Source organism: Asterias amurensis, chromosome 17 (genome assembly GCF_032118995.1).
Source record: "Asterias amurensis chromosome 17, ASM3211899v1".
Taxonomy (NCBI): Eukaryota; Metazoa; Echinodermata; class Asteroidea; order Forcipulatida; family Asteriidae; genus Asterias; species Asterias amurensis.
This window is the reverse complement of record NC_092664.1, coordinates 9,600,591-9,622,906: the sequence shown is the minus strand read 5'-3', so window position 1 is coordinate 9,622,906 and position 22,316 is coordinate 9,600,591. Positions and strand designations below refer to the sequence as shown.

Below are 22,316 nucleotides of genomic sequence, written 5' to 3'. Positions count from 1 at the left end.
TCAGCAAATTCCTGGAAACAATTGGATTTTACCTTCAATAACAAGAGCTGACGAGTCAATGGGGTAGTCGGTGGAACCATCTGAAATTGTACCCTCAGCCAATGCATCCATGATATCTGTTATTCTTGGTAGAGTTGAACCACTGGGGAATGATGCTGACATTTCAGCGACTACACTACCCTCTGAGAAGCTTAGGACACTCAAGGACAAAAAGGATCTTGTTGCTTCTTTGCTACCAAATAGACGGGTCATCTGAGAGAAGAAAATCATGTTTCTTAGGGTCACTTTGGTGTTTAAACTCCTTTACTTTTCGTTACCCATGCAAGATTATTTTCAGCCAAACGACAATTTGTTTTCTCACCAATAATAATTTGTTATCAATAAAACTCCATTTATAAATATCAATATGTTTTCTGATAGACAGTACAGATATTAGTAGATAGTATTTTTTGTATTATAGATGTTACAGGACTCAGGAAAGTACCGAGTATACAGTGCTACACACATCGGTGTATATGGGTAAAAACCAAAAAATTAATATTTTTTGTATAGTCGTGTTTCCAAAGCGAAATCAGACTGTTTAAAAACTGTTACAGAACATAATAAAATATATTGTTTTACCAAGACGCTGACAAAATAAGAAGAATGTTTTACCTCTGTAACAAACTTGGAAGCCATCTCTTTATATGCACTGCTCTGTTGGTTTGTCAGTCCAGAGGTGAATGGCAAGTTTATTGTTACCCCACCAATCTTTAAGGTCGGCGTTTCTAAAATGAAAATAAATAAATAAAATATTTCATTGCTTGTTGGTTGTTTTCTATAGAGTAGCACTATGAGCGCTGCTTGTGCCGGATACCGGAACTATCAAAGTTTCCATTATTTTTTATTAATCTGTGCTCATATGTTTATTTTAAATATTAGACCTTGCCTTGTTGTCAGTTTAAAAGTGATTTTCGCTTTGCTTATGGTAAGTAGCATATTAAGAAACTGAGCCCAAACACCTATTCGTAAGCTACTTACAGTTTTTCTTTTAAAATTGGGTCAAGGTGAAAAAACACCTATATTCGAAATCCTACTCACCTGTGCATGAACCATCACTGTTTGCAATAAAGCCATCATAGTCTCTACACTGGCAAGCATAACCAGCCACGCTATCATCTGGTACGCAATACTTCCCAATCTCCGTCGTGCATAAGCTTGGGGTTTCCAAGCAAGGATTAGGTGCTGAAATGAAACAAGAAACAATATGCAGTTTAAACTGAATGCATTTATTACACAAGAGTTTTATTTGGTGCTTAGATGGAGTCTTGGTGTAACCCCTCCCCCTAAAGATTCTTCATTGTGAACTTGGAATTCCAACGCAACAGAAGTGTCAAAAGGGTCTATTATAACTTTATAATCTATCTTGTTTTTGTAAATAATCTTTCTCAGAGCAAATGAGTAGAAAAAAATCAAAAGCTTGAGAATTAACAGTCAGTTAAAATGAATAAAAAGCAAAAGCTAATGTAGTGCAGTTGTCATAGGGCATCGAGGACGGGGCACCAGAGGGCGCTGTTGTTTGTAAAAGTTTCGCAGTCTGGGATATAGGGAACAACGCAATTTAGTATTTGCTCTACAGAAAACTACATAGAGTGATGTAGACCTCACAAATTCTCTAGAAGATTTTAGGGGGTGGTACATCTGTACAAGAGGAAAGTGTTTAAGTATAGAAACATTAGGAATGTAGAACACCCACTGCCCCATAAGTTGGCTTTGGAGTTTTTAAGACATTTTTATGGAATCAGTCTCCACAGATTAGATCATCATTCTTACCCTCGCAGGTTTCTCCAGTGTAATCTTCTGGACAGACACATTCACAGAAGTCAGGATCTAATGTTCCTCCATTTGAGCAGCTGGAGATCGTTAATGAACACTCTGAAAATAAATAAAAACATTATCTTCAGGTGCTGCCTCATTTCTTGTTTACAGTAAGAATAGAAAAGACCCTGCCGTAATTTCAGCCAACTGCGCCAGTCATCTGTACATTTCACAACAATAATATCAAAGTCTTATCCAACATGAACTTTGTCCTTCAGACTGGGCATTAAGGCCTAGTATCTAAATAGTCTCCCAATTAAATTTTGAGAATTTTTTGGGATACAGTACTCATTTAATAGTTGAGCTGAGATAGTTTTAAATCAATCTTACGGATAACGCTGACGACAAAGAAACAAGAAGCCACGTTGCCTGACTCATCACTTGCTGTGTATGTTACGAAGGTGTTGCCCACGCTGAAGACTGAATTCGGGTCGTAGGTCGATGTAACCTGAGGGGGGACACCGGAGTCGTCTGTGACCGTCGGTAACGTCCAGTCTACAGTTGCTGTCGTCCCACCGTTCTCAGCATAAGTTGTGACCTCAGTCGGGCAGAAGGTAAAGTAAGGGCTGATGTAGTCAACTGTTTATGAAAAAATACATTAATATACAATACTTTGATCTTTAAGCCATTGGACACTTATGGTAAACAGTGTTATCCAAAAAATTAGGTGTCTTCTGTCTGTAAGTTTTCACTAATGTTCAACATGCCAAATTGTATATTCATAATATTGGGTGGCCATTTGTATAGGAATTGTGCCCATGAAAATTGCCCATAAAGGAACTTCATGAGGAGGGTTACGTTATCGCAACTAACTACTTTTAAGAGTAAACATAAGAAAAGTGTCCCTTTTTTGCCTTTAAGTTTAACAAGTAGGAAAATATACCGCACTCGACGATCGCAAAACTTGGCATGTCATGAACAAATCAAAGAAATAGCCCCACTTGTGTGGCCAAGGCTGACAGCTAGTTGGCCACACAAGTCACAATTGGGGCTACAAAAGAAAAAGCAAGGTTACTACAAAATAATGACATCATCTTTGCAAACCCGGCAAAAGCTCGCTTATAATCGGATCCCTTATAATCAACAATGATCATCAAGATGGCCGCGCTCAGAAGTTGAGCACATCCCTAAAAAAAATAATTGATCTGATCAAGCAGTTTTTTCCAGACACATTTCACCACATAAACGAGTCCCAATAGGACAAAAACCATCACAGATGAAAAGATAACTCCTCCATCTACTTAAATATTTTCTTAAATTATACTTTTGATGAACAAAAAGGACAACACATGCTGAATAAAAAGTTGTTGTGTTCACCGCATAGTTTCCGATGGACATAGTTTCCGACGAAAAAAAAAATCAGTGGAATTTGAGTTAACATTAATAATTATTTATTAATATTAGGGTGGAAAAGTTGGTGGCGACGTGCGGAATATTATCCATGGAATACCATACTGACAAAACTTTTCTAAACTTGTAAAATTTTCTACTATTTTCACCTGGAACGGACTCATGCACTGGAATTGACAGCTGGAGCTGTCAACACATGGCGCACGTGGGGCTGCCATCTTCGAAAACACTATAATTATTCGCCTTCTATCTTGTAGTTCATGAAATAACAAGTTGATTATGTAACTTGTAGTTCGCGGTCTTGAGAAGTCTGTACGGAGTCCCTAAGTGGACAATAATTTAATACATGGGGGGAGTGTATGAAAAAAATCAGGAACGTTTTTGAGGATGCGGCAATTCTAAGGTGAAGAGAAACAAAATTGCGTCCCGGCGCACGGCTCAGTCAGGATCGCGTGGCTAACTAAAAACTAAGCAACGATCACCAGCCGGATTATATAATTCAAGGAATGTCCACTTAGTTGTTATAAAACAGGTATAGGCATTCTTTTGCGATTTTATTTTGACGGGAATACTATTTAATCTTGTTTATTACGCGTGTTTACCGTTTAAATGTTATTTTGTAAATACACAAAAATCAGGCCCCAGCAAACTCAGAGTTTTGACAGGGGGTTTTGACAAACTAAAAAACACCGCGCCCGCGTTGACGGTGTGCGTCAAAATGATTATACTTTGACATGACGTCATGCCTGTGAGTTTTGCTCCCCGTTGAATACCACCCCTGCAAGCAAAGCGGCTATACAAATTGGACTCCCACTTTTGACGTAACGTTATGACGGTTTGGAGCTTTTCGCGAATCTTTTAGAAAAGCACTGGATAAGGAAAATGATTGGGTTTTTTTTCACACAGTTTAGATCTATTTATAGTCATATGACTCGATTTCTGTTGAAAACATTTCAAATAATGAAATTCAGCAAAGATCGATCACTACTTGCCATATTTTCCGCTTTATTAACCATTGCTTCCTTTTAGTTTCCATCTTCCAGAACAATTAACGGACTAGATCAGCTGCTACTTGCTTTTTTAACCAAACAAGATCATATGTGGTTGTTTCCAGGATTTCATCTTCATACAACTTGACCATTGATTCAATTGATTCAATGATCATGTAGCTAAAACATGCAACTAGATTTAGAAGTTCCTTCAATAGAACAGCATAAATGAACGTCATCAAACTGCTTTCTGATAATCATTCTGTACAGAACTCATGGAACTCAAGACAATTTTGTTTGTTTGTTTATTTGGTTGTGTGTTTGTTGTGGTGTTGCTTGTTTGTTGATTTGGTTGTGTGTTTTTTGTTTGGGTGTTGAGGTGTTTAGCGTCTGTTTTTTTTTTCGGGGGGGGGGTTGGGGTTTTTTTTTTGGGGGGGGGGTTGCCTGATTTTGTGCCAAGTCTGTTTTGTATTACGTGTGCTTCAGGTTTCTTGAGTTTTATATGTATAGCTAGCCTACCATGTAGGTAGAGGAAATAGACCTCCATGAGCCTACTTCGTTTTTGTTATAATCTGTAACTGTAGTTTTAACTTGTTCGTTTATCTGTTTACATAATTTGTTTACATAGTTTGTTTTTCATAATTTGCTTACCTAATTTGTTTCTAGTTTTGTTTAATGATATCTTTAACTGGAGGATATCAGCTGTTGGATATCGAACAAATAATTAAAATGAAATAAATAACTGGCATAAATTAAATAAGTAAACGTTAGTCTGGCTTCTGAATTCAACATTGGGACGGGAGTTGCTCACAACACGCTCTGTGTGGCAACACCGGACAACAAACCCATTCTTACCTGAATGCAAGTCTCTTCAAGGCAGGCCTTTCATAAGAACATTACACAATTGGTGAACAGTTATATAGGCGCTGATTCCATGCATAATTGCGTAACTTTTTCCCTACACTAACCAAAGTTTCGTTCGCATGAAAAATTCCTGAATCTATTAGAAGGATCACGGCACTCATGTGGTCTAATTTGTACTGTGGCCGATAACTTGCTAATTCTTTGTGTGTCTGTGAAGATGGACACTAACAGGAACAGCAAATGGTGTTCCTGTCATAGGGCCCATCTTCGGGTTGCTGTACTAATGCCCATCTAGGCTGTTTTCGCTGAACTGATGTAGGTCTACTTTTTGGTTTTAGAATTTGTTTACTTTTTGGGTTTCGTTTGGGGTTTTTTTTTTTTAGAGTGGGGTGTCACACAAATTTAAGTTATCCACCCTTTGCTTATATTTATACTTTAAACTCTTCTCAATAAAGCTCAAATCAGCTTCCGTTCTGAAATATCAAAGTAACGTTTAACAATGACTAAATTTTCTAGAGTAGTGCCCGATTCCCTGCGAATGCGAGTGTGAAGCAAATTTTGACGTCATATGGCCATTTTAGCAGCGACTGTTTCGCAAGAGTGGCACAGTCAAGTGACACGAATTATTCGTTGCGAATACTTTGTGACGTCAATATCTGATTTCCTCTCACATCAGACTGCGTAAATTAATTTTCTTATGATGTTATTTGTTTGTGAGGAAGATCATTGGACTGCAGCCAGCTACGATTGATCCGGAGTGCACACGGTGATTTCAAAAAACAACCGGTGAAACAGAGACAAACTTGAACCAAAACGCGGCCAAATAATATAAGTCTATCCACATTGCATCCCTAATATTTTTTTACAAAAAATACACGTGAACATAATTAACTTGTCCAGTATTCCGCTGGACGCCACCAATATTTATCCCCACTAAAATTAGGTCAAAGTATACGGGATATAACCTTAACCAACAAGAAGCCTTAAGGGTTAACCGATTATAATACATCCAGAAAGCAGGCAAAATTAAAGAAATCCTAAAGGCTTAAAGACACTGGACACTATTGGTAATTGTCAAACAGTCTTCTCACTTGGTTTATCTCAGGATATGCTCAAAATAACAAACCTGTGAAAATTTGAGCTCAATATTGGCCTCATAATCAAATTCTGATGTCTCGAGTCAAATGCTTAAGTGAGAAATAACTTCTTTCTCAAAAACTTGTTTTTATTTCAGAGGGAGCTGTTTCAATCAACAGCTCCCCACTCAAGTAAGGTTTTATGTCAATAATTATTTTGAGTATTACCAATAGCGTCCATTGCCTTTAATCGATTGAATACCGCGATAGGTAAAACTAAAATGAATAATTTTTTCCCCGATGCAAATTTAACATCCTAAATTAACATTATCATCAGGTGTGTCAAAGAAAATTAAATTAAAAAACGTAGATAATTGTTTTCAAAAAACTTACTCTGAGCATTAACGTGACATGTTCTTAACATCAAAACTAGCAGGAGTGTGCCAATGATGACCGTGGGACGTTCCATCTCGAAAATTACCAGATTCGTGGCTTTTCCGGGAGTGTCAAACTTGGGCCGACACTTAGGCCTGTAAACCCCCTGTACGTCCAGTCCCTAGCACCGTCTAACAATCGGGTACATGCAGTCGCCATTCGACGTCCCCAGACCAACGGATCAAGGACGAACTGTCAATTCACGGACCTAAATCCCATTGAAAATCGCAATGCCACACTTCTTCCTTTGCCCAATTGTTGCCTCATCTTTCTCAGTCAAAACCTTACCTCGCCATCGATTATTATGTAACTATTCACTGTAAATGTATGGTTGGGTGACTAAAGTCGCATTGATTGATTACAGACCAGAGCCCAAAGAGCATTTTTGTCTGACGAACCCAATACCGATATCCAAGGGCAGGAACATTAGTTTATAACGCATAAAAAACTTCCTATGGGCAATGGCCTCCTTGCTGCAGCAGTGCTCTTTTCTGTTATTGGTATAGCCAAGATACACACTTTATTCTATTAATACTCCTCTCCCCTTCGCTGTCTTACCTGATTGAATCATGGAGGAAAAATTTGACTGCGCATTTTGTTTAACTTTTTTAATTTTTTATAAATACTTATGTTTGTTCTTACAATTTTCTTGTTCTGTCCCCTTCCCAAACCGTCAACTTAGTTATAATGAGACTATTATTAAATGTTTAGAAATTAAATGTAGAATAAACAACACTTTTATAAGAAGGCCCGCCTCCATGGTAGTACAGGAGTGAGTGAAAGAATGACATCCTTGTCATAAGTTGGCGGTTTCTGGAAGTGTCAAATAGATATCTTCAATTTCACCTCCATGATTTCATGTATTATCATTGTGATTTGCATTGGTACATTACACTTTACTTTTAACAACCACGATTGACTTTCAAGTAAGATCAATCTTTAGCTCTTTGTGAAATCGACCCCTGTTCACACTTCGGCCTTCATTGTGGGAAGCTCTGATTTGTACAGATCCGCAGTGTTTTTATTAGTCCTTGATTTGCGATTCTGTAACCGGTAGAGGGCGCTACATCGAAAGTTTTGGAGGTTGACCGGGACCACATACAAGTCTGTTACTGGGACTGATGATGGGGAAGCCCGTGATATTAACCAATCTGGGTCGTTTTGGAGATCCATGCGTTCGTGTGATCTCCATGTTTTGATATAGGTTGGTATGTTGCAACAAAAGTCATGTGCACACTCAAAACTTTAAAATTAATCATAAAATTGTTTATTTACAAATGATTGTATACACAAAATTTTACGGTACAATTAAAATTAATACTTTGATATAATATTTGTACATGGCTACTGACCCAAGTCAGCTGACGTCATCATCACATGATATCTTGCAACCGCAATTTTGGGATTTGTTCAGGCTACCGCCAGTGCACTGGCAGTAAGGCAGCACGACTCCCCATCGGAGCACCACTGGTGCTCCGATGGGGAGTCGTGCTGCCTTACTGCGTCGTGCACATGATAGGCGATGCACGCGCAGTTTAGGGGCACCAGATCTTCAGATCTTCAGATGCATTTTTGAGGTCTAAAAACAATGGCAGACCACTTTTACCAAGCTGCTGAAGAATATTTGACTAACAACAACTTTCTGCAGAAGCAAACAATTGCCAGGATACCAGTCACAGTGGTACGTATAATGTGACATGGTACTTCGGCAGGTAAATTTATTCAGGTGAGCATGATGTTTCCGTGTGCTCATAGCTAGTTGTTGTGCTCCGCGGCAACTCTTTGAATGTGGACAATTACTGCGTGTGACTTCAGTGCACGGGGTCCTAACCTCAATAAATCCATTTTCAACTTTCTATAAAAACCACCACCCTATTTAATGTCACATACCAAAAAGAAAAAAACATAAAATTGTGTAAGACATTATTCACAAAGTCTTGTTTTAGTTTTAAAAAATACGTAATTGCCAACGTGAATTCAGATCACATGGAACTAAAAAAAAAAGTGTTCGGATTGCTTTGTATTTTTAAATTACCGTTGTGTTTGTGTGTGACACAGGAAGCCCCCGTTCAATTAATAACCCTATCCCCAGAGGCAATCCCATCTCTTGTTCAGAAGTTCAGAGTGACCCTCCTAGAAAATCCTCTTTAGAATTCATGAGATTGACCAAATACCGTACAGACACAGTATACTAGGAGCAGCTGGAATACCATAGGCCTTTCCGCAAATACCCATTGCGCAAACGCTAAAACTGTTGAATAAGGTGCATGCTGGTCTAGCTAGCGATCAAACTTGATCACTAACTTGATCGCTAGCTAGACCAGCTTGCACCTCATTTCCACGCCTAACGCGCACGTACCGAGTATTTACGACGAGGTCATGTCACGCCACGAAAATGTTGGCTTCAAATGTTCATATGAGAGGTCGCTCTTCATGTTGACACTGCTATACCTTTGGAGGTGAACTGTTGGAAGCATCTTAATATTAACAGTCCCACCTTGGTCAAACTGAAAACCTCTCTCTACTTCCCATCTTCGTACTCGACGTTATTCACAATCGCGGCGGTACTGCTGGACGAAACTAACCTATTCAGCGACTTTCCCTCGACGGCGTCTGTCAATTCCAGCTCAAATGCTGATTTCGGATCGGCCTCTTTCTTATCGTCATTATTATCTCCATCATCGTTAGCTGATTTGTAGAAGACGAGTGATAAGGTGAAGAAGACGAAACTGACAACCTTAAAGCCAACGGCGATGAGAAGTAGTTTCCAAGCCAGAGTCCTAACGTCGTAGAACCAACAGGCGCCCTGGACTCCGCACTTCTCTTGCCAGAGAAGGCAAGAGCTGTCCAGGACGCGGCCGAAGAGGATTGGCCCAGGAACGGACCCTGTGGAAATACCAAGACAAACACAACGTATTTTCAGAGTCATGCCCAAACGTTAACATAACCTTAAGGGCGCCGATCTGACGATTTATACGTGAAGAAACAATCGTAGTGAAGTATAAAGTTTACGCACCCCCGTGATTGTGGTTTTATAATAATCTAATATATACAACTCACCTAAAAGACGTGCAAAAAGCCATTGAACTCCAAGGGCGAAGGACCGTTGTGTATCTGGAACACATCTAAAGATGGAATTTTAAAAAGGAGAATAGAGAGGCACAATACTTAACTGTTCAAACTAAACAGACGAGTTTACAGCAGAAAAGTTTACGAGCCAAACTCTTGGTGGCGTGCTTTATTGAGAATCACCAGAATTCTTATAAGGGTGCACCCCCTAAATAAACCCCCATAGCATAGTGGAAAACTCTAAATAATCAAAAATACCAAACACACACCACTTAGAAGTCACTCATAGATTGTTAAATTAAATGGAAATTATCAATTTACTCTTGGACTGTTACTCTGCTCAATTTGATAGAGAACCAAGTCCGGTCTAGTCATTCTCTCACCAAACAAAACCAACTCTACCCACTATGTCATCTTATGCCGTCCGATATACCTAAAGTATGGAAAGTCAACCGGGTCACATATTTTTACAACGTGCCCCCTTGTTTGGATCTCGAATCTGAACGGTGATTGTCAACCTTGTACATTGATATTGGTTTTGAAAATTAGCTAGGTTTGACGATAAAAGTCTACCGTGACCGTAACATTATTCCTATTACTTGCATAATATAGTTCACAGTTCATAGTTACATTTATTTCAGCTCAATTATTTAAAATGACATAATTTTATAACACGAAAAAGGAGGAAACAATTTAATAAAATAAGTTGGGGAGGTCTCCTAAAAGCAAGCTTGTTGGATGGAGACCCCCGATTTATACTTATTGTGAGAAAGAACACCAAAGAATAGACTGCAATATTGGCACACACAAACTAGTTACACACGAAAAGACAAGGACAAACACAAACAGGACAACACAGTGACAATGGTTCAGTACATGGCGGTGTGGATACGAGATAAAAAGATAGTAGAGACACTATTGGCAGAAGTACAAAATACATCATAAGAAATCCTTATTTCTGAACATAGACAAACAATACCTTAATACTGTGTTGGTGCCTGGTATACTTGGCATGAAGTTGAAGAACATGGTGAGAAAGTAACCGACAATGAAGAGCGGGAGAACAGCGCCACAGTCCACGGAGCACTGGCCGGGTGTCGCCTGCAGCATCGAGTCGGTCTGATTGCCCGTGGCATCGAGGCAGGCACAGTCGGTAAATTTCTAAAAAAGTGATACAAATTAACTGTCGTCGCCCGAATTACACCAACAGGCAACACAAATGCGTATTTCAATTGTACGTTGAACAAAGAAATACCAGAGCAGAGTTTGAACCTGCGACCTCCGGATTAGTGTACCGTCATTTCTACCAACTGAGCTTTTTTTGTCTCCCTAATTTGTCAATTTGGTTCCTGTGTCGGTATAGGTCGGCGACCACATAACAACTATCTGTATAGTTGGAGCGATTCACACCTTGTGACTAAGCAAGTCACTGTTCCGGACTTTACACTCGCAAATGACTTTATTACAAGTGAACTTCCTTTAAAGGGTTTGGGTACAAGCTTCCCTTAAAGTATTACTTGCCGATGTGATTATAACATTATTTCGCAAAAATAATAGTTATAAATAAATATTAGTCTCAATGAGGTGAACACTTTTTTTGTAGCATGAGAAAACAATGCTCTGTGATTTTCACTTTTTGTTCTCAACAACTTGACGACTAATAATTCTGAAACTTCTACAAGTAAATTGTACTACTACGCATCTTCATTCACAGTTGAGTATGGGTTCACGGTCATGGCCAAAAACGTGATCTACAAACGTTATCAAAATAAAAAAGGAGAAGAAGAAGAAAAAACATACCCCATCATCCGCTGAGTAGCTGGTACATCCTGCATGACAGGGATCGAAGTACTGCAGGTTATTATCCCCGCATACTGGGTTATAATCAGCAGTCTCGTCGCAGGCACATCCAGAGTTACACGTTGCTTGTTTCGTGTCCTGTATTTCTGACCTTCATTTGGAAAAAGGGGAAAAGAAAAGAAAAAATATGATTTTTTAAAATTATAATTAAAGGCAGTGGACACTAACTATTGGTAATACTCAAAATCATTATTTAAAATCTATCCCGATTACGAGTAATGGGGAGAGGGTGAGAAACGGCTCTCTCTGTAGTAATGAAATTTTCGAGAAAGAAGTAATTTTCCAAGAATTTGATTTCGAGACCTCAGATTTAGAATTTGAGGTCTCGAAATCAAGTATCTGAAAGCACACAGCTACTGAGACAAGGGTGTTTTTTTCTGTCATTATTATCTCGCAACTTCGATGACCGATTGAGCTCAAATTTTCACAGGTTTGTTATGTTATGCATAAAAATGTTAAGATACACCAATAGTGTCCAATGTCTTTAAAGGAACGTTATGTAATTTGTAAGAAACAAAAATCGTGAAGATTACAGATTTACATAAAACTTAAACGGTCTAATCATGATCGATGATAGTAGAAAACATCCATTGAAATATTTCCGTCTGAAATGTTTTTCACTCTTCTCTCTGACCCAGATGGCCGATCGATCTCGAACTCCTACAGGTTTGTAAGCTTATAAATGTTTATAGTGGACTACACAAAGTGCTTACAGCAATTAAGTTTGCTAGCAAAAACAATTCTATAATGTTCCTTTAGCATGACTTTTGTTTGTATATAAGCGAAGGAGCATTGTTTTGTTGGGGTCTATAGTGGAATATGAATTTCGTTCCGTTTATACACTCCTTTCTTTGTGTGCTAGTCATACAAGACTAAACAATAGGAGGGTACTTCAAATTATTCCCATTTTTTTATTTTACATTCCCAAATAGCTCACCCTAAACGTCTTAAAAGAAACCAAACCAAAACAAACTTTTTCCTTTCTCGACAAGACGCCAAAGATATGCAAACAAACAGTCGCTGTGAACGAAAAAACTTACGTATTTGCATAGTAGTTTGTGTTGATCCCGGCGACTATTTCCTGTGGACATATCAGAAGTAAAACGAATGCGAATATGATGACCATGAGTACAGAGCCTATGCACACACGAAGCATTCCTCTGACTTTAAGCTTAAATCGTTTGATCAGCCAACCACCAAGGAATGTTGAGCCTACAGCTGCTGGCAATGCCAAAATACCTAGAGGGAAACAGTACAAAAAAATAGGCTTTAGTTTTTCACAATTTAGTGTATAGGCTACACTATTGCACATTGGCGTTTTGTATGACACTTCAATAACGACAAACCTGATTACAGTTACTCAAAATAATTGCAAGCATCAAACTTACCTGGTAACAAACAATGGAGAGCTGTTGATAGTATAAAACATTGTGAGAAAAGGGTTCCCTCTGAAGTAACGTAGTTTTCGAGAAAGTAGTAATTTTCCACTCAAATTCAAATATCTGAATTTGATTTCGAGACCCCAGAATTAGATTTTGAGCTCCCGAAATCAAGCATCTGAGAGCACACAACTTCGTGAGACAAGGGTGTTTATTCTTCCATTATTATCTCGCAACTTCGACGACCAATTTAGTTCACATTTCACAGGTTTGTTATACCGTGCATTCTAAAAAATGTTGGGATACAACAAGTGAGAAGACAACAACCGAAGTTGTCCAGTGTCGTTAAGTCGTTTTGCAACTAGCGCCACTTTTTTTTCTTTTTGAACATATCAAACTGGCTCATCAATGATCAAGTGAAATATCCATTATTACCCACGACAGCTGCAGCAACACCCGGTGAAAGACCATACTGGATCCCAAGAATCTTCGGAGAAAAAGTTGCAAATCCGCTCACGATGAGACTCTCTGAGCACGCAGCCAGGGAGACGAAGACAAACGTGGGATTAAACATGAGATATTTGACGGCCAGAGGAATGTCGGCTAGTTTGGTACCGAAACTCGGTTTTGTTACTTCATCCTCATGACCGGCCACGTGGGCTTCGGACTCCTTCTCTGCTCGGATCTTTGCAGTTGCTGAAAGGCAAAATTTAAAAACAAATGAAGGGACACACGTAATTCTGTGAAGTCACAACTTATTATTATTTTTTTTACAAAATGGCGGCCGTGTTACAAGTGTTACAAACATCATAAGAATAAACATACCTGGCAATTCTTGCGGATATCCACTCATTGGTATAGCAACAATGTAGGAGATAATGGCCCCGATGACAAAACCAATCCACCATGCACCAATCCAAGCTGGGTCGGACGATGTAACTTCAATACTAGGATTTGAAACAAAATAATTTCGAGTTCAATGATAGAGAAACGAAATAAGTAAAAACATATTATTTCTGCAAGAATGGGACTACGTTTGAATTATGAGACAATCTCCTTTTTCATTGCACAATGCAATGGTTTACAGGGTGTTGTGGCGCAATATGCAGCCAATCAAACCAGGAACTCTGGGGCGAACCCCTTCTCTTCTTTATGCGTTATATGGTAGCATGTGAGATGAATTATCATTACAAATTCGTCAGTGTTATCACGAAGAGGTGCACTTTAGCCCCTGCAGCGAAACTTTCATGTTTGGAGGATAACCGCGTCTAAAAGTATAATATAATGATCCACACAGTGTTTCGAAAAGCTTTGACATTTCCAATTTCAACTTTAACCACACATGGAAGTGGATGTCGCAAAACATGCAAAATGTATTATGTCATCATTTTTGTCATAGTAAGTTTAATTTAATCATAATCATGTTTCAGTTTCAAATTAATAATATAGAGCAATTTCATATAGCCGCTAAAAGGCACTATTGGTATGAGTTGTCAAAGATCAGTCTTCTCACTCAGTGTATCTCAACATATACATAACATAACGAACCTGTGAAAATTTGAGCCCAATCAGTCATCGAAGTTGCGAGATAATAATGAAAGAAAAAACACCCTTGTCACACGAAGTTGTGTGCTTTCAGATGCTTGATTTCGAGACCTCAAATTCTAAATTTGAGGTACTTGAAATCAAATTCGTGGAAAATTACTTCTTTCTTGAAAACTACACCACTTCAGAGGGAGCCGTTTCTCACAATGTTTTATACTACCAACTTCTCCACATCACTCTTTACCAAGTAAGGTTTTATGCTAAAAATTATTTTGAGTAATATTACCAATAGTGTCCACTGCCTTTATGCAGTAAATATTGCTGAACAGTTTTCTGTCAAGCCAATTGGCACATACATTTTGGCAACCTTGTAAAGGTTTTAGGGGGCCATGGATATGTTGATCATCAACAAGTCTACTAACTTGTTTTGACAACGGCAGTATGTTAGTTTAAAAATAAATCTTTAAAAAGTACCTTTTTTGGTCGACACTTAAATCTGTATAAATACCCAGGAAAACTCCACCAGAGAGAAGACCCAGGGTTGGTCCGAATGCAGAAAATGCATAAAACCATCCTACATGAAAAAACAACAATAAATGAACATACTATATTTTACAACAGCATAGGCATACATTGCAAAGTATACATTTAAAAATGTAGATGTAGGCCTATGCAATAAAACTGACATGAGAATTTTGCATTTCAAAAGGTGGTAGTGTTGTAGATACCGTCGAAACTCCGGAGCAATTTTATAAGATAACAATCCCTAACAGGATATGCAATCAATAAAGAGTCACTGCAGTAACGCTTTTCAGGTTAAAATTGTAGGGTTTAAAGGAACATTACAGAATTGGTTTTGCTTGCAAAAACAGTTGCTGGCAGTGTAAGCACTTAATGTAATCCACCATTATATAAACTGACAAACCTGTAGAGGTTTGAGAACGATCGGCCTTCTGGGTCACGAGAGAATAGTGAAAAACCAATTACAAATTTCGCATTGCTTCGATGCCAAAACAAAAATGAATTAAACGCTCCCTTGTTTCTCATCAAATATGCAATTTCAGACAGAAATATTTCAAGGGATGTTTTCTATTATCATCATCATTAGACCGTATAAGTTTGATGTAAATGTGTGATCTTCACAATTTTTGTTTCTTACCAATTCTGTATTGTTCCTTTAGAGCCATTATACACTTTCGGTAACAGTATTGTCCAAGGCCCACACTTCAAGTATCACAACTTATATATAAAATAACAAACCTGTGAAAATTTAGGCTCAATCGGTCATCGGAGTCGGGAGAAAATAACGGGAAAACCCACTCTTGTTTTCGCGCGTTTCGCCGTGTCATGACATGTGTTTAAAATAAATCCGTAATTCTCGCTAACGAGAATTGATATTGTTTTAATGTTTTCTCAAAAAGTAAAGCATTTCATGGAATAATATTTCAAGAGAAGTCTTTCACCATTACCCTCTGTAAACCCTGTAAATTATTTGTAAACCTGTGATTTTTTTTCTGTACCGAAAGTGTATAATGGCTTTAACAAAACTAAATTATATCTTTTTACATACCACCTTACTTCGAAGTGAAATGTCTCTAAAAATGATTTCAAACCAAAAGCCTTTATTGCTATTCATGTTAAGAGTGATCACCAAACGTACGTACCTTCCCTTTAAATCAAACTGATTTTCGAATTGATTCAACACATCATTTATTTGCAATGTATACCTAGCTTTTAAAAAGAATACAGCACTACTTAAAGGTAGAACTGTTTAAAAAAAAAACGTTGGTGACCAGTCGCTCATGTGAACAATTATAATGCCATTAGCCGACTTAAGAAATAACTCATGAACAATAATAATAATAGACAGTACTTATAGTCTATAAAACCGTTAGGTCCTTATGCACTTTCAAGAGAGAAAGAGGTATGTTGAAAGATACAGCAAGGAATGAAATTAACTGTGACACCATTGATTGAACAATGTTTTAACCTGAGTTTTAAATTGGTCAGTATAGACGATGTGACCTCTGACGTCACACGAAAACCATAACATGATTCGCGCGCATACCGCCGGGCAAAACCTTTGTGTTTTGGCAGCCAGCTAGAAAGTGTACGCAGTCTTACTATGACTACGCAACTCAGTGCCCGGCGAAACATGACGTATGTAGTGTTTTGTCAACAGAGGGCGGTTTGAATGTAAACATAGGTCACATCGTCTATAGTGCGATTCCTTACCAAGGTAGAGACCCGTCTGCTTTGTCGTGACGCTCTCATCCAGCAAAGTAACTCCGAGCGTGTATAACGGTAGAGCCCCCAGCCCATGGAAGATCTGGGCCAAAACGAACACGTAGAAGTAGTTGGAGAGTCCCGAGGTGCCACCCCCGTCTTCGTCACACTGTGGTTCCCCCGAGTCGGCTCCCCCACACAGAACGGAGACCGAACCTACGACGGGTTCGTAGAGGCCAGTAGTGAAGTGAGGCAGGGCGAATATAAGAGAGCCAGTTCCCATAATGATCAGCCCCCATGACAGCCATCTTGGTTTGTGGCCCTGCCCACCTATATACGTCACAAAGAGGACGAGAACAGCACATGTGATGTCATACATGCTGACGATGAGGCCAGTGGCACTGCTGCTTAACTCGAAGCGACGTTCAATTGTGGCTACACCAACGTTAATGTACCCGTTGATTACCAAACCCTGGAGTGAAAACAAAAAATAACATCAAGTCATAGACCTACATACTGCTTTACAAAGAAGACACCTGGACCCTTTCGAAAAGGACCACCAAGGCATTGTTATCATATATTATTTTGTTTGACACTATGGTTATTTTCGTGACTAGTATTGAGTATGGACTTTAGGTATAGTACTTTTAAAGACAGTGGACACTATTGGTAATTGTCAAAGACTAGTCTTCACAGTTGGTGTATCTCTACATATGCATAAAATAACAAACCTGTGAAAATTTGAGCTCAATCGGTCGTCGAAGTTGCGAGACAATAATAAAAGATAAAACACCCTTGTCACACGAAGTTGTGTGCTTTTTGATGCTTGATTTCGAGACCTCAAATTCTAAACTTGAGGTCTCGAAATCAAATTCGTGGAAAATTACTTCTTTTTCGAAAACTACGTCACTTCAGAGGGAGCTGTTTCTCACAATGTATTTTTACTATCAACCGCTCCCCATTACTCGTTACCAAGTAAGGTTTTGTGCTAATAATTATTTTGAGTAATTGCCAATAGTGTCCACTGCCTTTAAGCTATTAACGTCAAGTACGCCAACAAGATATGTTTCTTAATATTAAATGGAGAAGTTAAAGACTACAGGCAGACATACACGTCTTACTCGACACAACAGTTACCATTAGCCTTTTTGAGGTATGGTGGACACAAGAGGGCACCTGTTTGGATTGGGTGCATACAGACAAATTTACCCAACCAACAAAAGCAGCAGTAGTGATGTGTCGACTATACCACAAAATGGCTTACAACTGTACACTCTAAAAACTCCCAGGTCAAATTTGGGTCCCAGGGGGGCAGACCCATTTCTGGGTCAATTTGACCCGGGGTTCGAGTCAATATGTCCCGGAATCCAAGTCAAAATCCCCGCTTTTAACCTAATTTCTGGTCAAAATGACACGGATTCCGGGTCACATGACACGGATTCCGGGTCACATTGACACAGATTCCGGGTCAAATTGACCCAAAATTGGGTCTGCCCCCCTAGGACCCAAATCCGGGTCAAATCTGAACCGGGAGTTTTAAGAGTGTAAGACGCGACCACCTCATTTTGATGACAAATTGATGGGCGTTTCAAATTGATAACAAGATAAGGAGATAGACGGTTGAAATAAATTTGCAAACTTTGAGTATTACCTGCGCAGTTGAAAAACCACATAGAATCACGAGAAGCCATGATGCCTTGTTAAATCCCTGCAACCATTTGGGATGCCAGCCGAACCACCCGTAGCGGAAACTGCGCTCACTACTTTCCTCGTTGTCAAGTGAAGCATCTTTTTCCTTCTCGTACGAGATGCCGTCGGCTTTCCCAGATTCGGTGTCGCCGTTGTTTAGCGATTTGTTCCCGTTGGATTCGAGGTATTCCTCGGACGGTGCCATCTCGTGTGTTAGAAGTTGTGTTCACACAGGTACGGGTTTTTGGTGTCGGAGGAACTACAAAATTAAAAGTTGCAGTTGGTTATAAAGTTGATGCTGGTCTTATTCTGGAATATATTCAGTATGAATAGATCCCATTTGACCTCACACTATATGCAAAGACAGTCATGAGCATATTAATCGTTGGTGCTCAATCATGGTGACGAAAGAGTCAGCTTCAAACAAAATAATTTCTAAATCTTTTCATTTAGGAGTGTCCAGAACGTCAGTAAAGATGTTCCTTTTACAAATTCCAATATATGGATGAAGACATGAAAACAAACTCACGAATGTTTCATCAGTGACGTTTCACCAATACACTATCCAGTGGTTTCATCAAAGGTGTTGGTCTTGTTGAAAGAAAGTGACAGTGCTTTATGCCTCATACAACCATGTTTTGGCAGTCAAAATAGACCTGTGTTTAAGATGCAAGTGTGCATGCATGGACAACTCGGGATTAATGTTAAGTATGCCCTGGGCGCCATTTTTGTAAACTCTTTTCATGCAACAAAAGACCAAGGGCGACAATGTCCATTGCAATCAATGCTTTAACAAAGCGTTTGTGGACATTACCGAAGGCTACTTCATGTTCTAACAATAGATAGAGCGGCTCATACTGCCAATCGGGACCGCCCACATTGTGATATAGGCTAGATCAGTGGGTATAGAGCTGGCACGTTATCTGGAGGTCGTTGGTTCAAACTCCTGTCTAGCAAATTTGTCTTTGCTCAACCCAAAATCAACCTACTAAATCAGTGGACAGTTCAGTTTGATGCTTCACATATGCAGCACATTAGCTTAAATTACTCCATTATGTAATATACGCAAGGGTTCCCTGGTAAATATTTTCTTTCTGCTTCTGAAAACTGAGTGTGAAACCTCAATGCCTGTAACCACAGAGCAAGGAACAGCTGTAACCAATCCCTCTCCCTATGTTCTACCTACATGGTATCAACGATCTTTGAAATGACCGAACTCAAACAGTGATTAGGCCTATGTACAAATTATTCACACTTAGCAATGCTTCCACAAAACAAAAACAATTGAACATTAAAAACATGAAGATTATAAGCTATAGGCCTAAAACATTTACAAGAAAAAAAAACATCTAAAACATAATAAGAAATTCTCACTATTTTAATCTTTGTTTCAAGTTTCCGTTTCAAAAATCGTGTGGATTTTGTTTACGGATACAATTTCAGGAACTTAAAGGCAGTGGACACTATTGGTAATTACTCAAAATAATTATTGGCATAAAACCTAACTTGGTGACGAGTAATGGGGAGAGGTTGATGGTATAAAACGTTGTGAGAAACGGCTCCCTCTGGAGTGCCATAGTATTCGAGAAAGAAGTAATTTTCCACGAATTTGATTTCGAGACCTCAAGTTTAGAATTTGAGGTCTCGAAATCAACCATCTAATCGCACACAACTTCGTGTGACAAGGGTTATATTTCTTTCATTATTATCTCGCAACTTCGATGACCGATTAAGCTCAAACTTTCACAGGTTTGTTATTTTATGAATTGGTTGAGATACACCAGCTGTGAAGGTTAGTCTTTGACAATTACCAATAGTGTCCACTGCCTTTAATTAGTCAACATTCAATACATGAAAACAATACTCAATGCAATTAAACCGTGCAAGACCGTTGAAAAGCGCTTTAACTAACTACATGTAGGCCCTACTTACCTCAAGTGCCAAGTCTCCTATATTCAACCAAAGTCCAGAAAAAAAGTAGAAACTTGCTGCCAAGATATCACGCACAGAAGTGGTTTTCACAGACATTAAAGTTGTGCCACTTTGTTTGGTTCGTTTTGTATATAAATTAACAATATGGAGTAAGAGAATAGCGGAACACTGTTGTTTTGATTCGCATCCTTCTCGTCAAGGCCTCGGTGGGCGTAAAAGATGGTTACATATCAAAGGTTAACATTTGTTATCTTCAAGTGAGACCAGCAACCCAATGTTTGCCAAACTTCTTAATCCTATTATCGAAAAAGAAAAATCAGGCTATGGGCTAGCGGAACGATAAGAAATGTCATGCAAGTTTCCTCTGAGTTTTTTTTTTTTTTTTCTTTTTTTTTTTTTTTTCTTTTTTTTTTTTTTTTGGGGGGGGGGGTGTTTTTAAGAGCAAGGAGGCCCAATTTCGTAGAGGTGGTTAGGCAGAAAATGTAGCTTATCAATTTTCTGCTATGCAGAGCGAGCAGGATGCCAGTCACAAATTGTACTTGATTTTGCTTAGCTATACCTTTTGTGGTTCAGAAGTTCTATGAATGTTGGCCCTGGTCATAAACATAATCAGGATGGTTTCAAATTATCGAAAACGGTTTGAAAATAAAGCTTTAAAATAAGTTGCTTTCAACAAACTAAAATATGCGCACTAAAATATGACCTTATATTCTATATTCAGGGTTTATTGAAATTCAGAGTTATACAAGAATCGAAACTAGTATAGGTCTAAACATTGTACGCTTTAACAGACTTCTCTTGAAATATTATTCCATGAAATGCTTCACTTTTTGAGAAAACATTTAAACAATATCAATTCTCGATAGCGAGAATTACAAATTTATTTTGAACACATGTCATGACACGACGAAACGTGCGGAAACAAGAGTGGGTTTTCCCTTTATTTTCTCCCGACTCCGATGACCGATTGAGCCTAAATTTTCACAGGTTTGTTATTTTTTATATAAGTTGTGATACACGAAGTGTGGGCCTTGGACAATACTGTTTACCGAAAGTGTCCAATGGCTTTAACATAATAGTTTTGTTAGCCCTCAATTCTGAATTGTAATCATTGTTGTTACTAAGTGACACTGTTGAGTGGCACTTTATTGTTATTTTATGACGTTCAATTCAGTTGGGTGTTATTTATGGAGGGGGGGGGGGTAATTGTTATTAGTTATTTCCCTTTTATAAAATAAATTGAGGAATTGTCGTCATTGGCTTTTGATCCGAACCGAACCTTCGTCAGCAGAGGCACGAACAAAAACCAATTAGCTATAAAGAAAAAAGGCAATGCAATGGAATATTGAAAGGAATTCAGAAAAAAAAACGGAACGAAAAAGAGTAACAATTCGAGTTACCCTTTCAAAACTCTTGGGTCAAATTTGAGCCGACCCGCGTGTCCCACAGGGTCTGACTTATTTCCGGGTCATTGTGACACGGAAAGGTGCCAAAATAACACCAAAAATGGTTCAAATTTACGCCAATGCTGGTAAAGATTTTGGTTCAAACATATTTCGGTTCGGCCTGACCCAGAAATATATCATGGACCCGTGTCACATGTGAAGTACTTGGAATCCGGGTCAACTCTGACCCGGGTGTGTTTAGAGGCGGGGCATAATATGATAGTTCCCACAAAAGAGGGTATAACTATCATATGCCCCGCTTCTGTACCCTCTTTTGTGTGAACTATCATATGCCCCGCTTCTGTCTGTTACACTCTTATAGTGAACCAAACAATAACACAGCATATGACACAGGAGAAATAACTTGACCAGACAATAATTTTATGGGTAAGCCGTGTGATGTCATTCTTTTATATTTTTATAATGGATATTGGTGTACAATCAATTTACATTACATTATACACGTAAGTTTTGGTTTGTTATGAAAGCTGCGTCATTTTTAAACCATGACTACTCCCCAATCTCGGGTGTTTACCCAGCTAGAGGTCCACACTAAAAAATAACGGAGCATTAATCCCGAAAAGCCGATAACCGTTACGT

The 22,316-nt window shown here is 38.7% G+C and overlaps 2 protein-coding genes across 2 annotated transcripts in view; both read right to left on the bottom strand.

Annotated features, from left to right (window-relative positions):
• The window catches only part of LOC139949781 (uncharacterized), a 56,805-nt gene extending 50,052 nt beyond the window's left edge, over window positions 1-6,753 (bottom strand). The window contains exons 1-6 of the mRNA XM_071948321.1: window positions 6,530-6,753; window positions 2,188-2,436; window positions 1,813-1,914; window positions 1,081-1,224; window positions 655-767; window positions 33-252 (exon numbers count right to left, since the gene is read on the bottom strand). Of these exons, the coding sequence (XP_071804422.1) occupies window positions 33-252; window positions 655-767; window positions 1,081-1,224; window positions 1,813-1,914; window positions 2,188-2,436; window positions 6,530-6,605 (904 nt within the window). The 5' untranslated portion in view covers window positions 6,606-6,753. The remainder of the gene's footprint in view (window positions 1-32; window positions 253-654; window positions 768-1,080; window positions 1,225-1,812; window positions 1,915-2,187; window positions 2,437-6,529) is intronic.
• Window positions 6,754-7,815: 1,062 nt separating this feature from the next.
• LOC139949786 (solute carrier organic anion transporter family member 4A1-like) lies at window positions 7,816-20,431 on the bottom strand. Its single transcript, XM_071948328.1, has 11 exons — window positions 20,272-20,431; window positions 18,302-18,598; window positions 16,660-17,122; window positions 14,899-14,998; window positions 13,705-13,826; window positions 13,315-13,575; window positions 12,541-12,739; window positions 11,441-11,591; window positions 10,620-10,801; window positions 9,632-9,696; window positions 7,816-9,457 (listed from the first exon to the last, which is right to left on the bottom strand). Exons 2-11 carry the CDS (start codon window positions 18,542-18,544, stop codon window positions 9,093-9,095), a joined length of 2,151 nt encoding a protein of 716 aa, XP_071804429.1. The 5' UTR covers window positions 18,545-18,598; window positions 20,272-20,431; the 3' UTR covers window positions 7,816-9,092.
• Window positions 20,432-22,316: the final 1,885 nt, after the last annotated feature.

Excerpts from the sequence above, each read along its gene's own strand:
- LOC139949786 (XM_071948328.1), bottom strand. The coding sequence starts at position 18,544 with ATGGCACCGTCCGAGGAATACCTCGAATCCAACGGGAACAAATCGCTA. Across the intron at positions 14,999-16,659 it reads GCAGACGGGTCTCTACCTTG|GATGGTTTTATGCATTTTCT; the intron begins GTAAGGAATCGC and ends TTTTTCATGTAG. Across the intron at positions 10,802-11,440 it reads GCTACTCAGCGGATGATGGG|AAATTTACCGACTGTGCCTG; the intron begins GTATGTTTTTTC and ends TCACTTTTTTAG.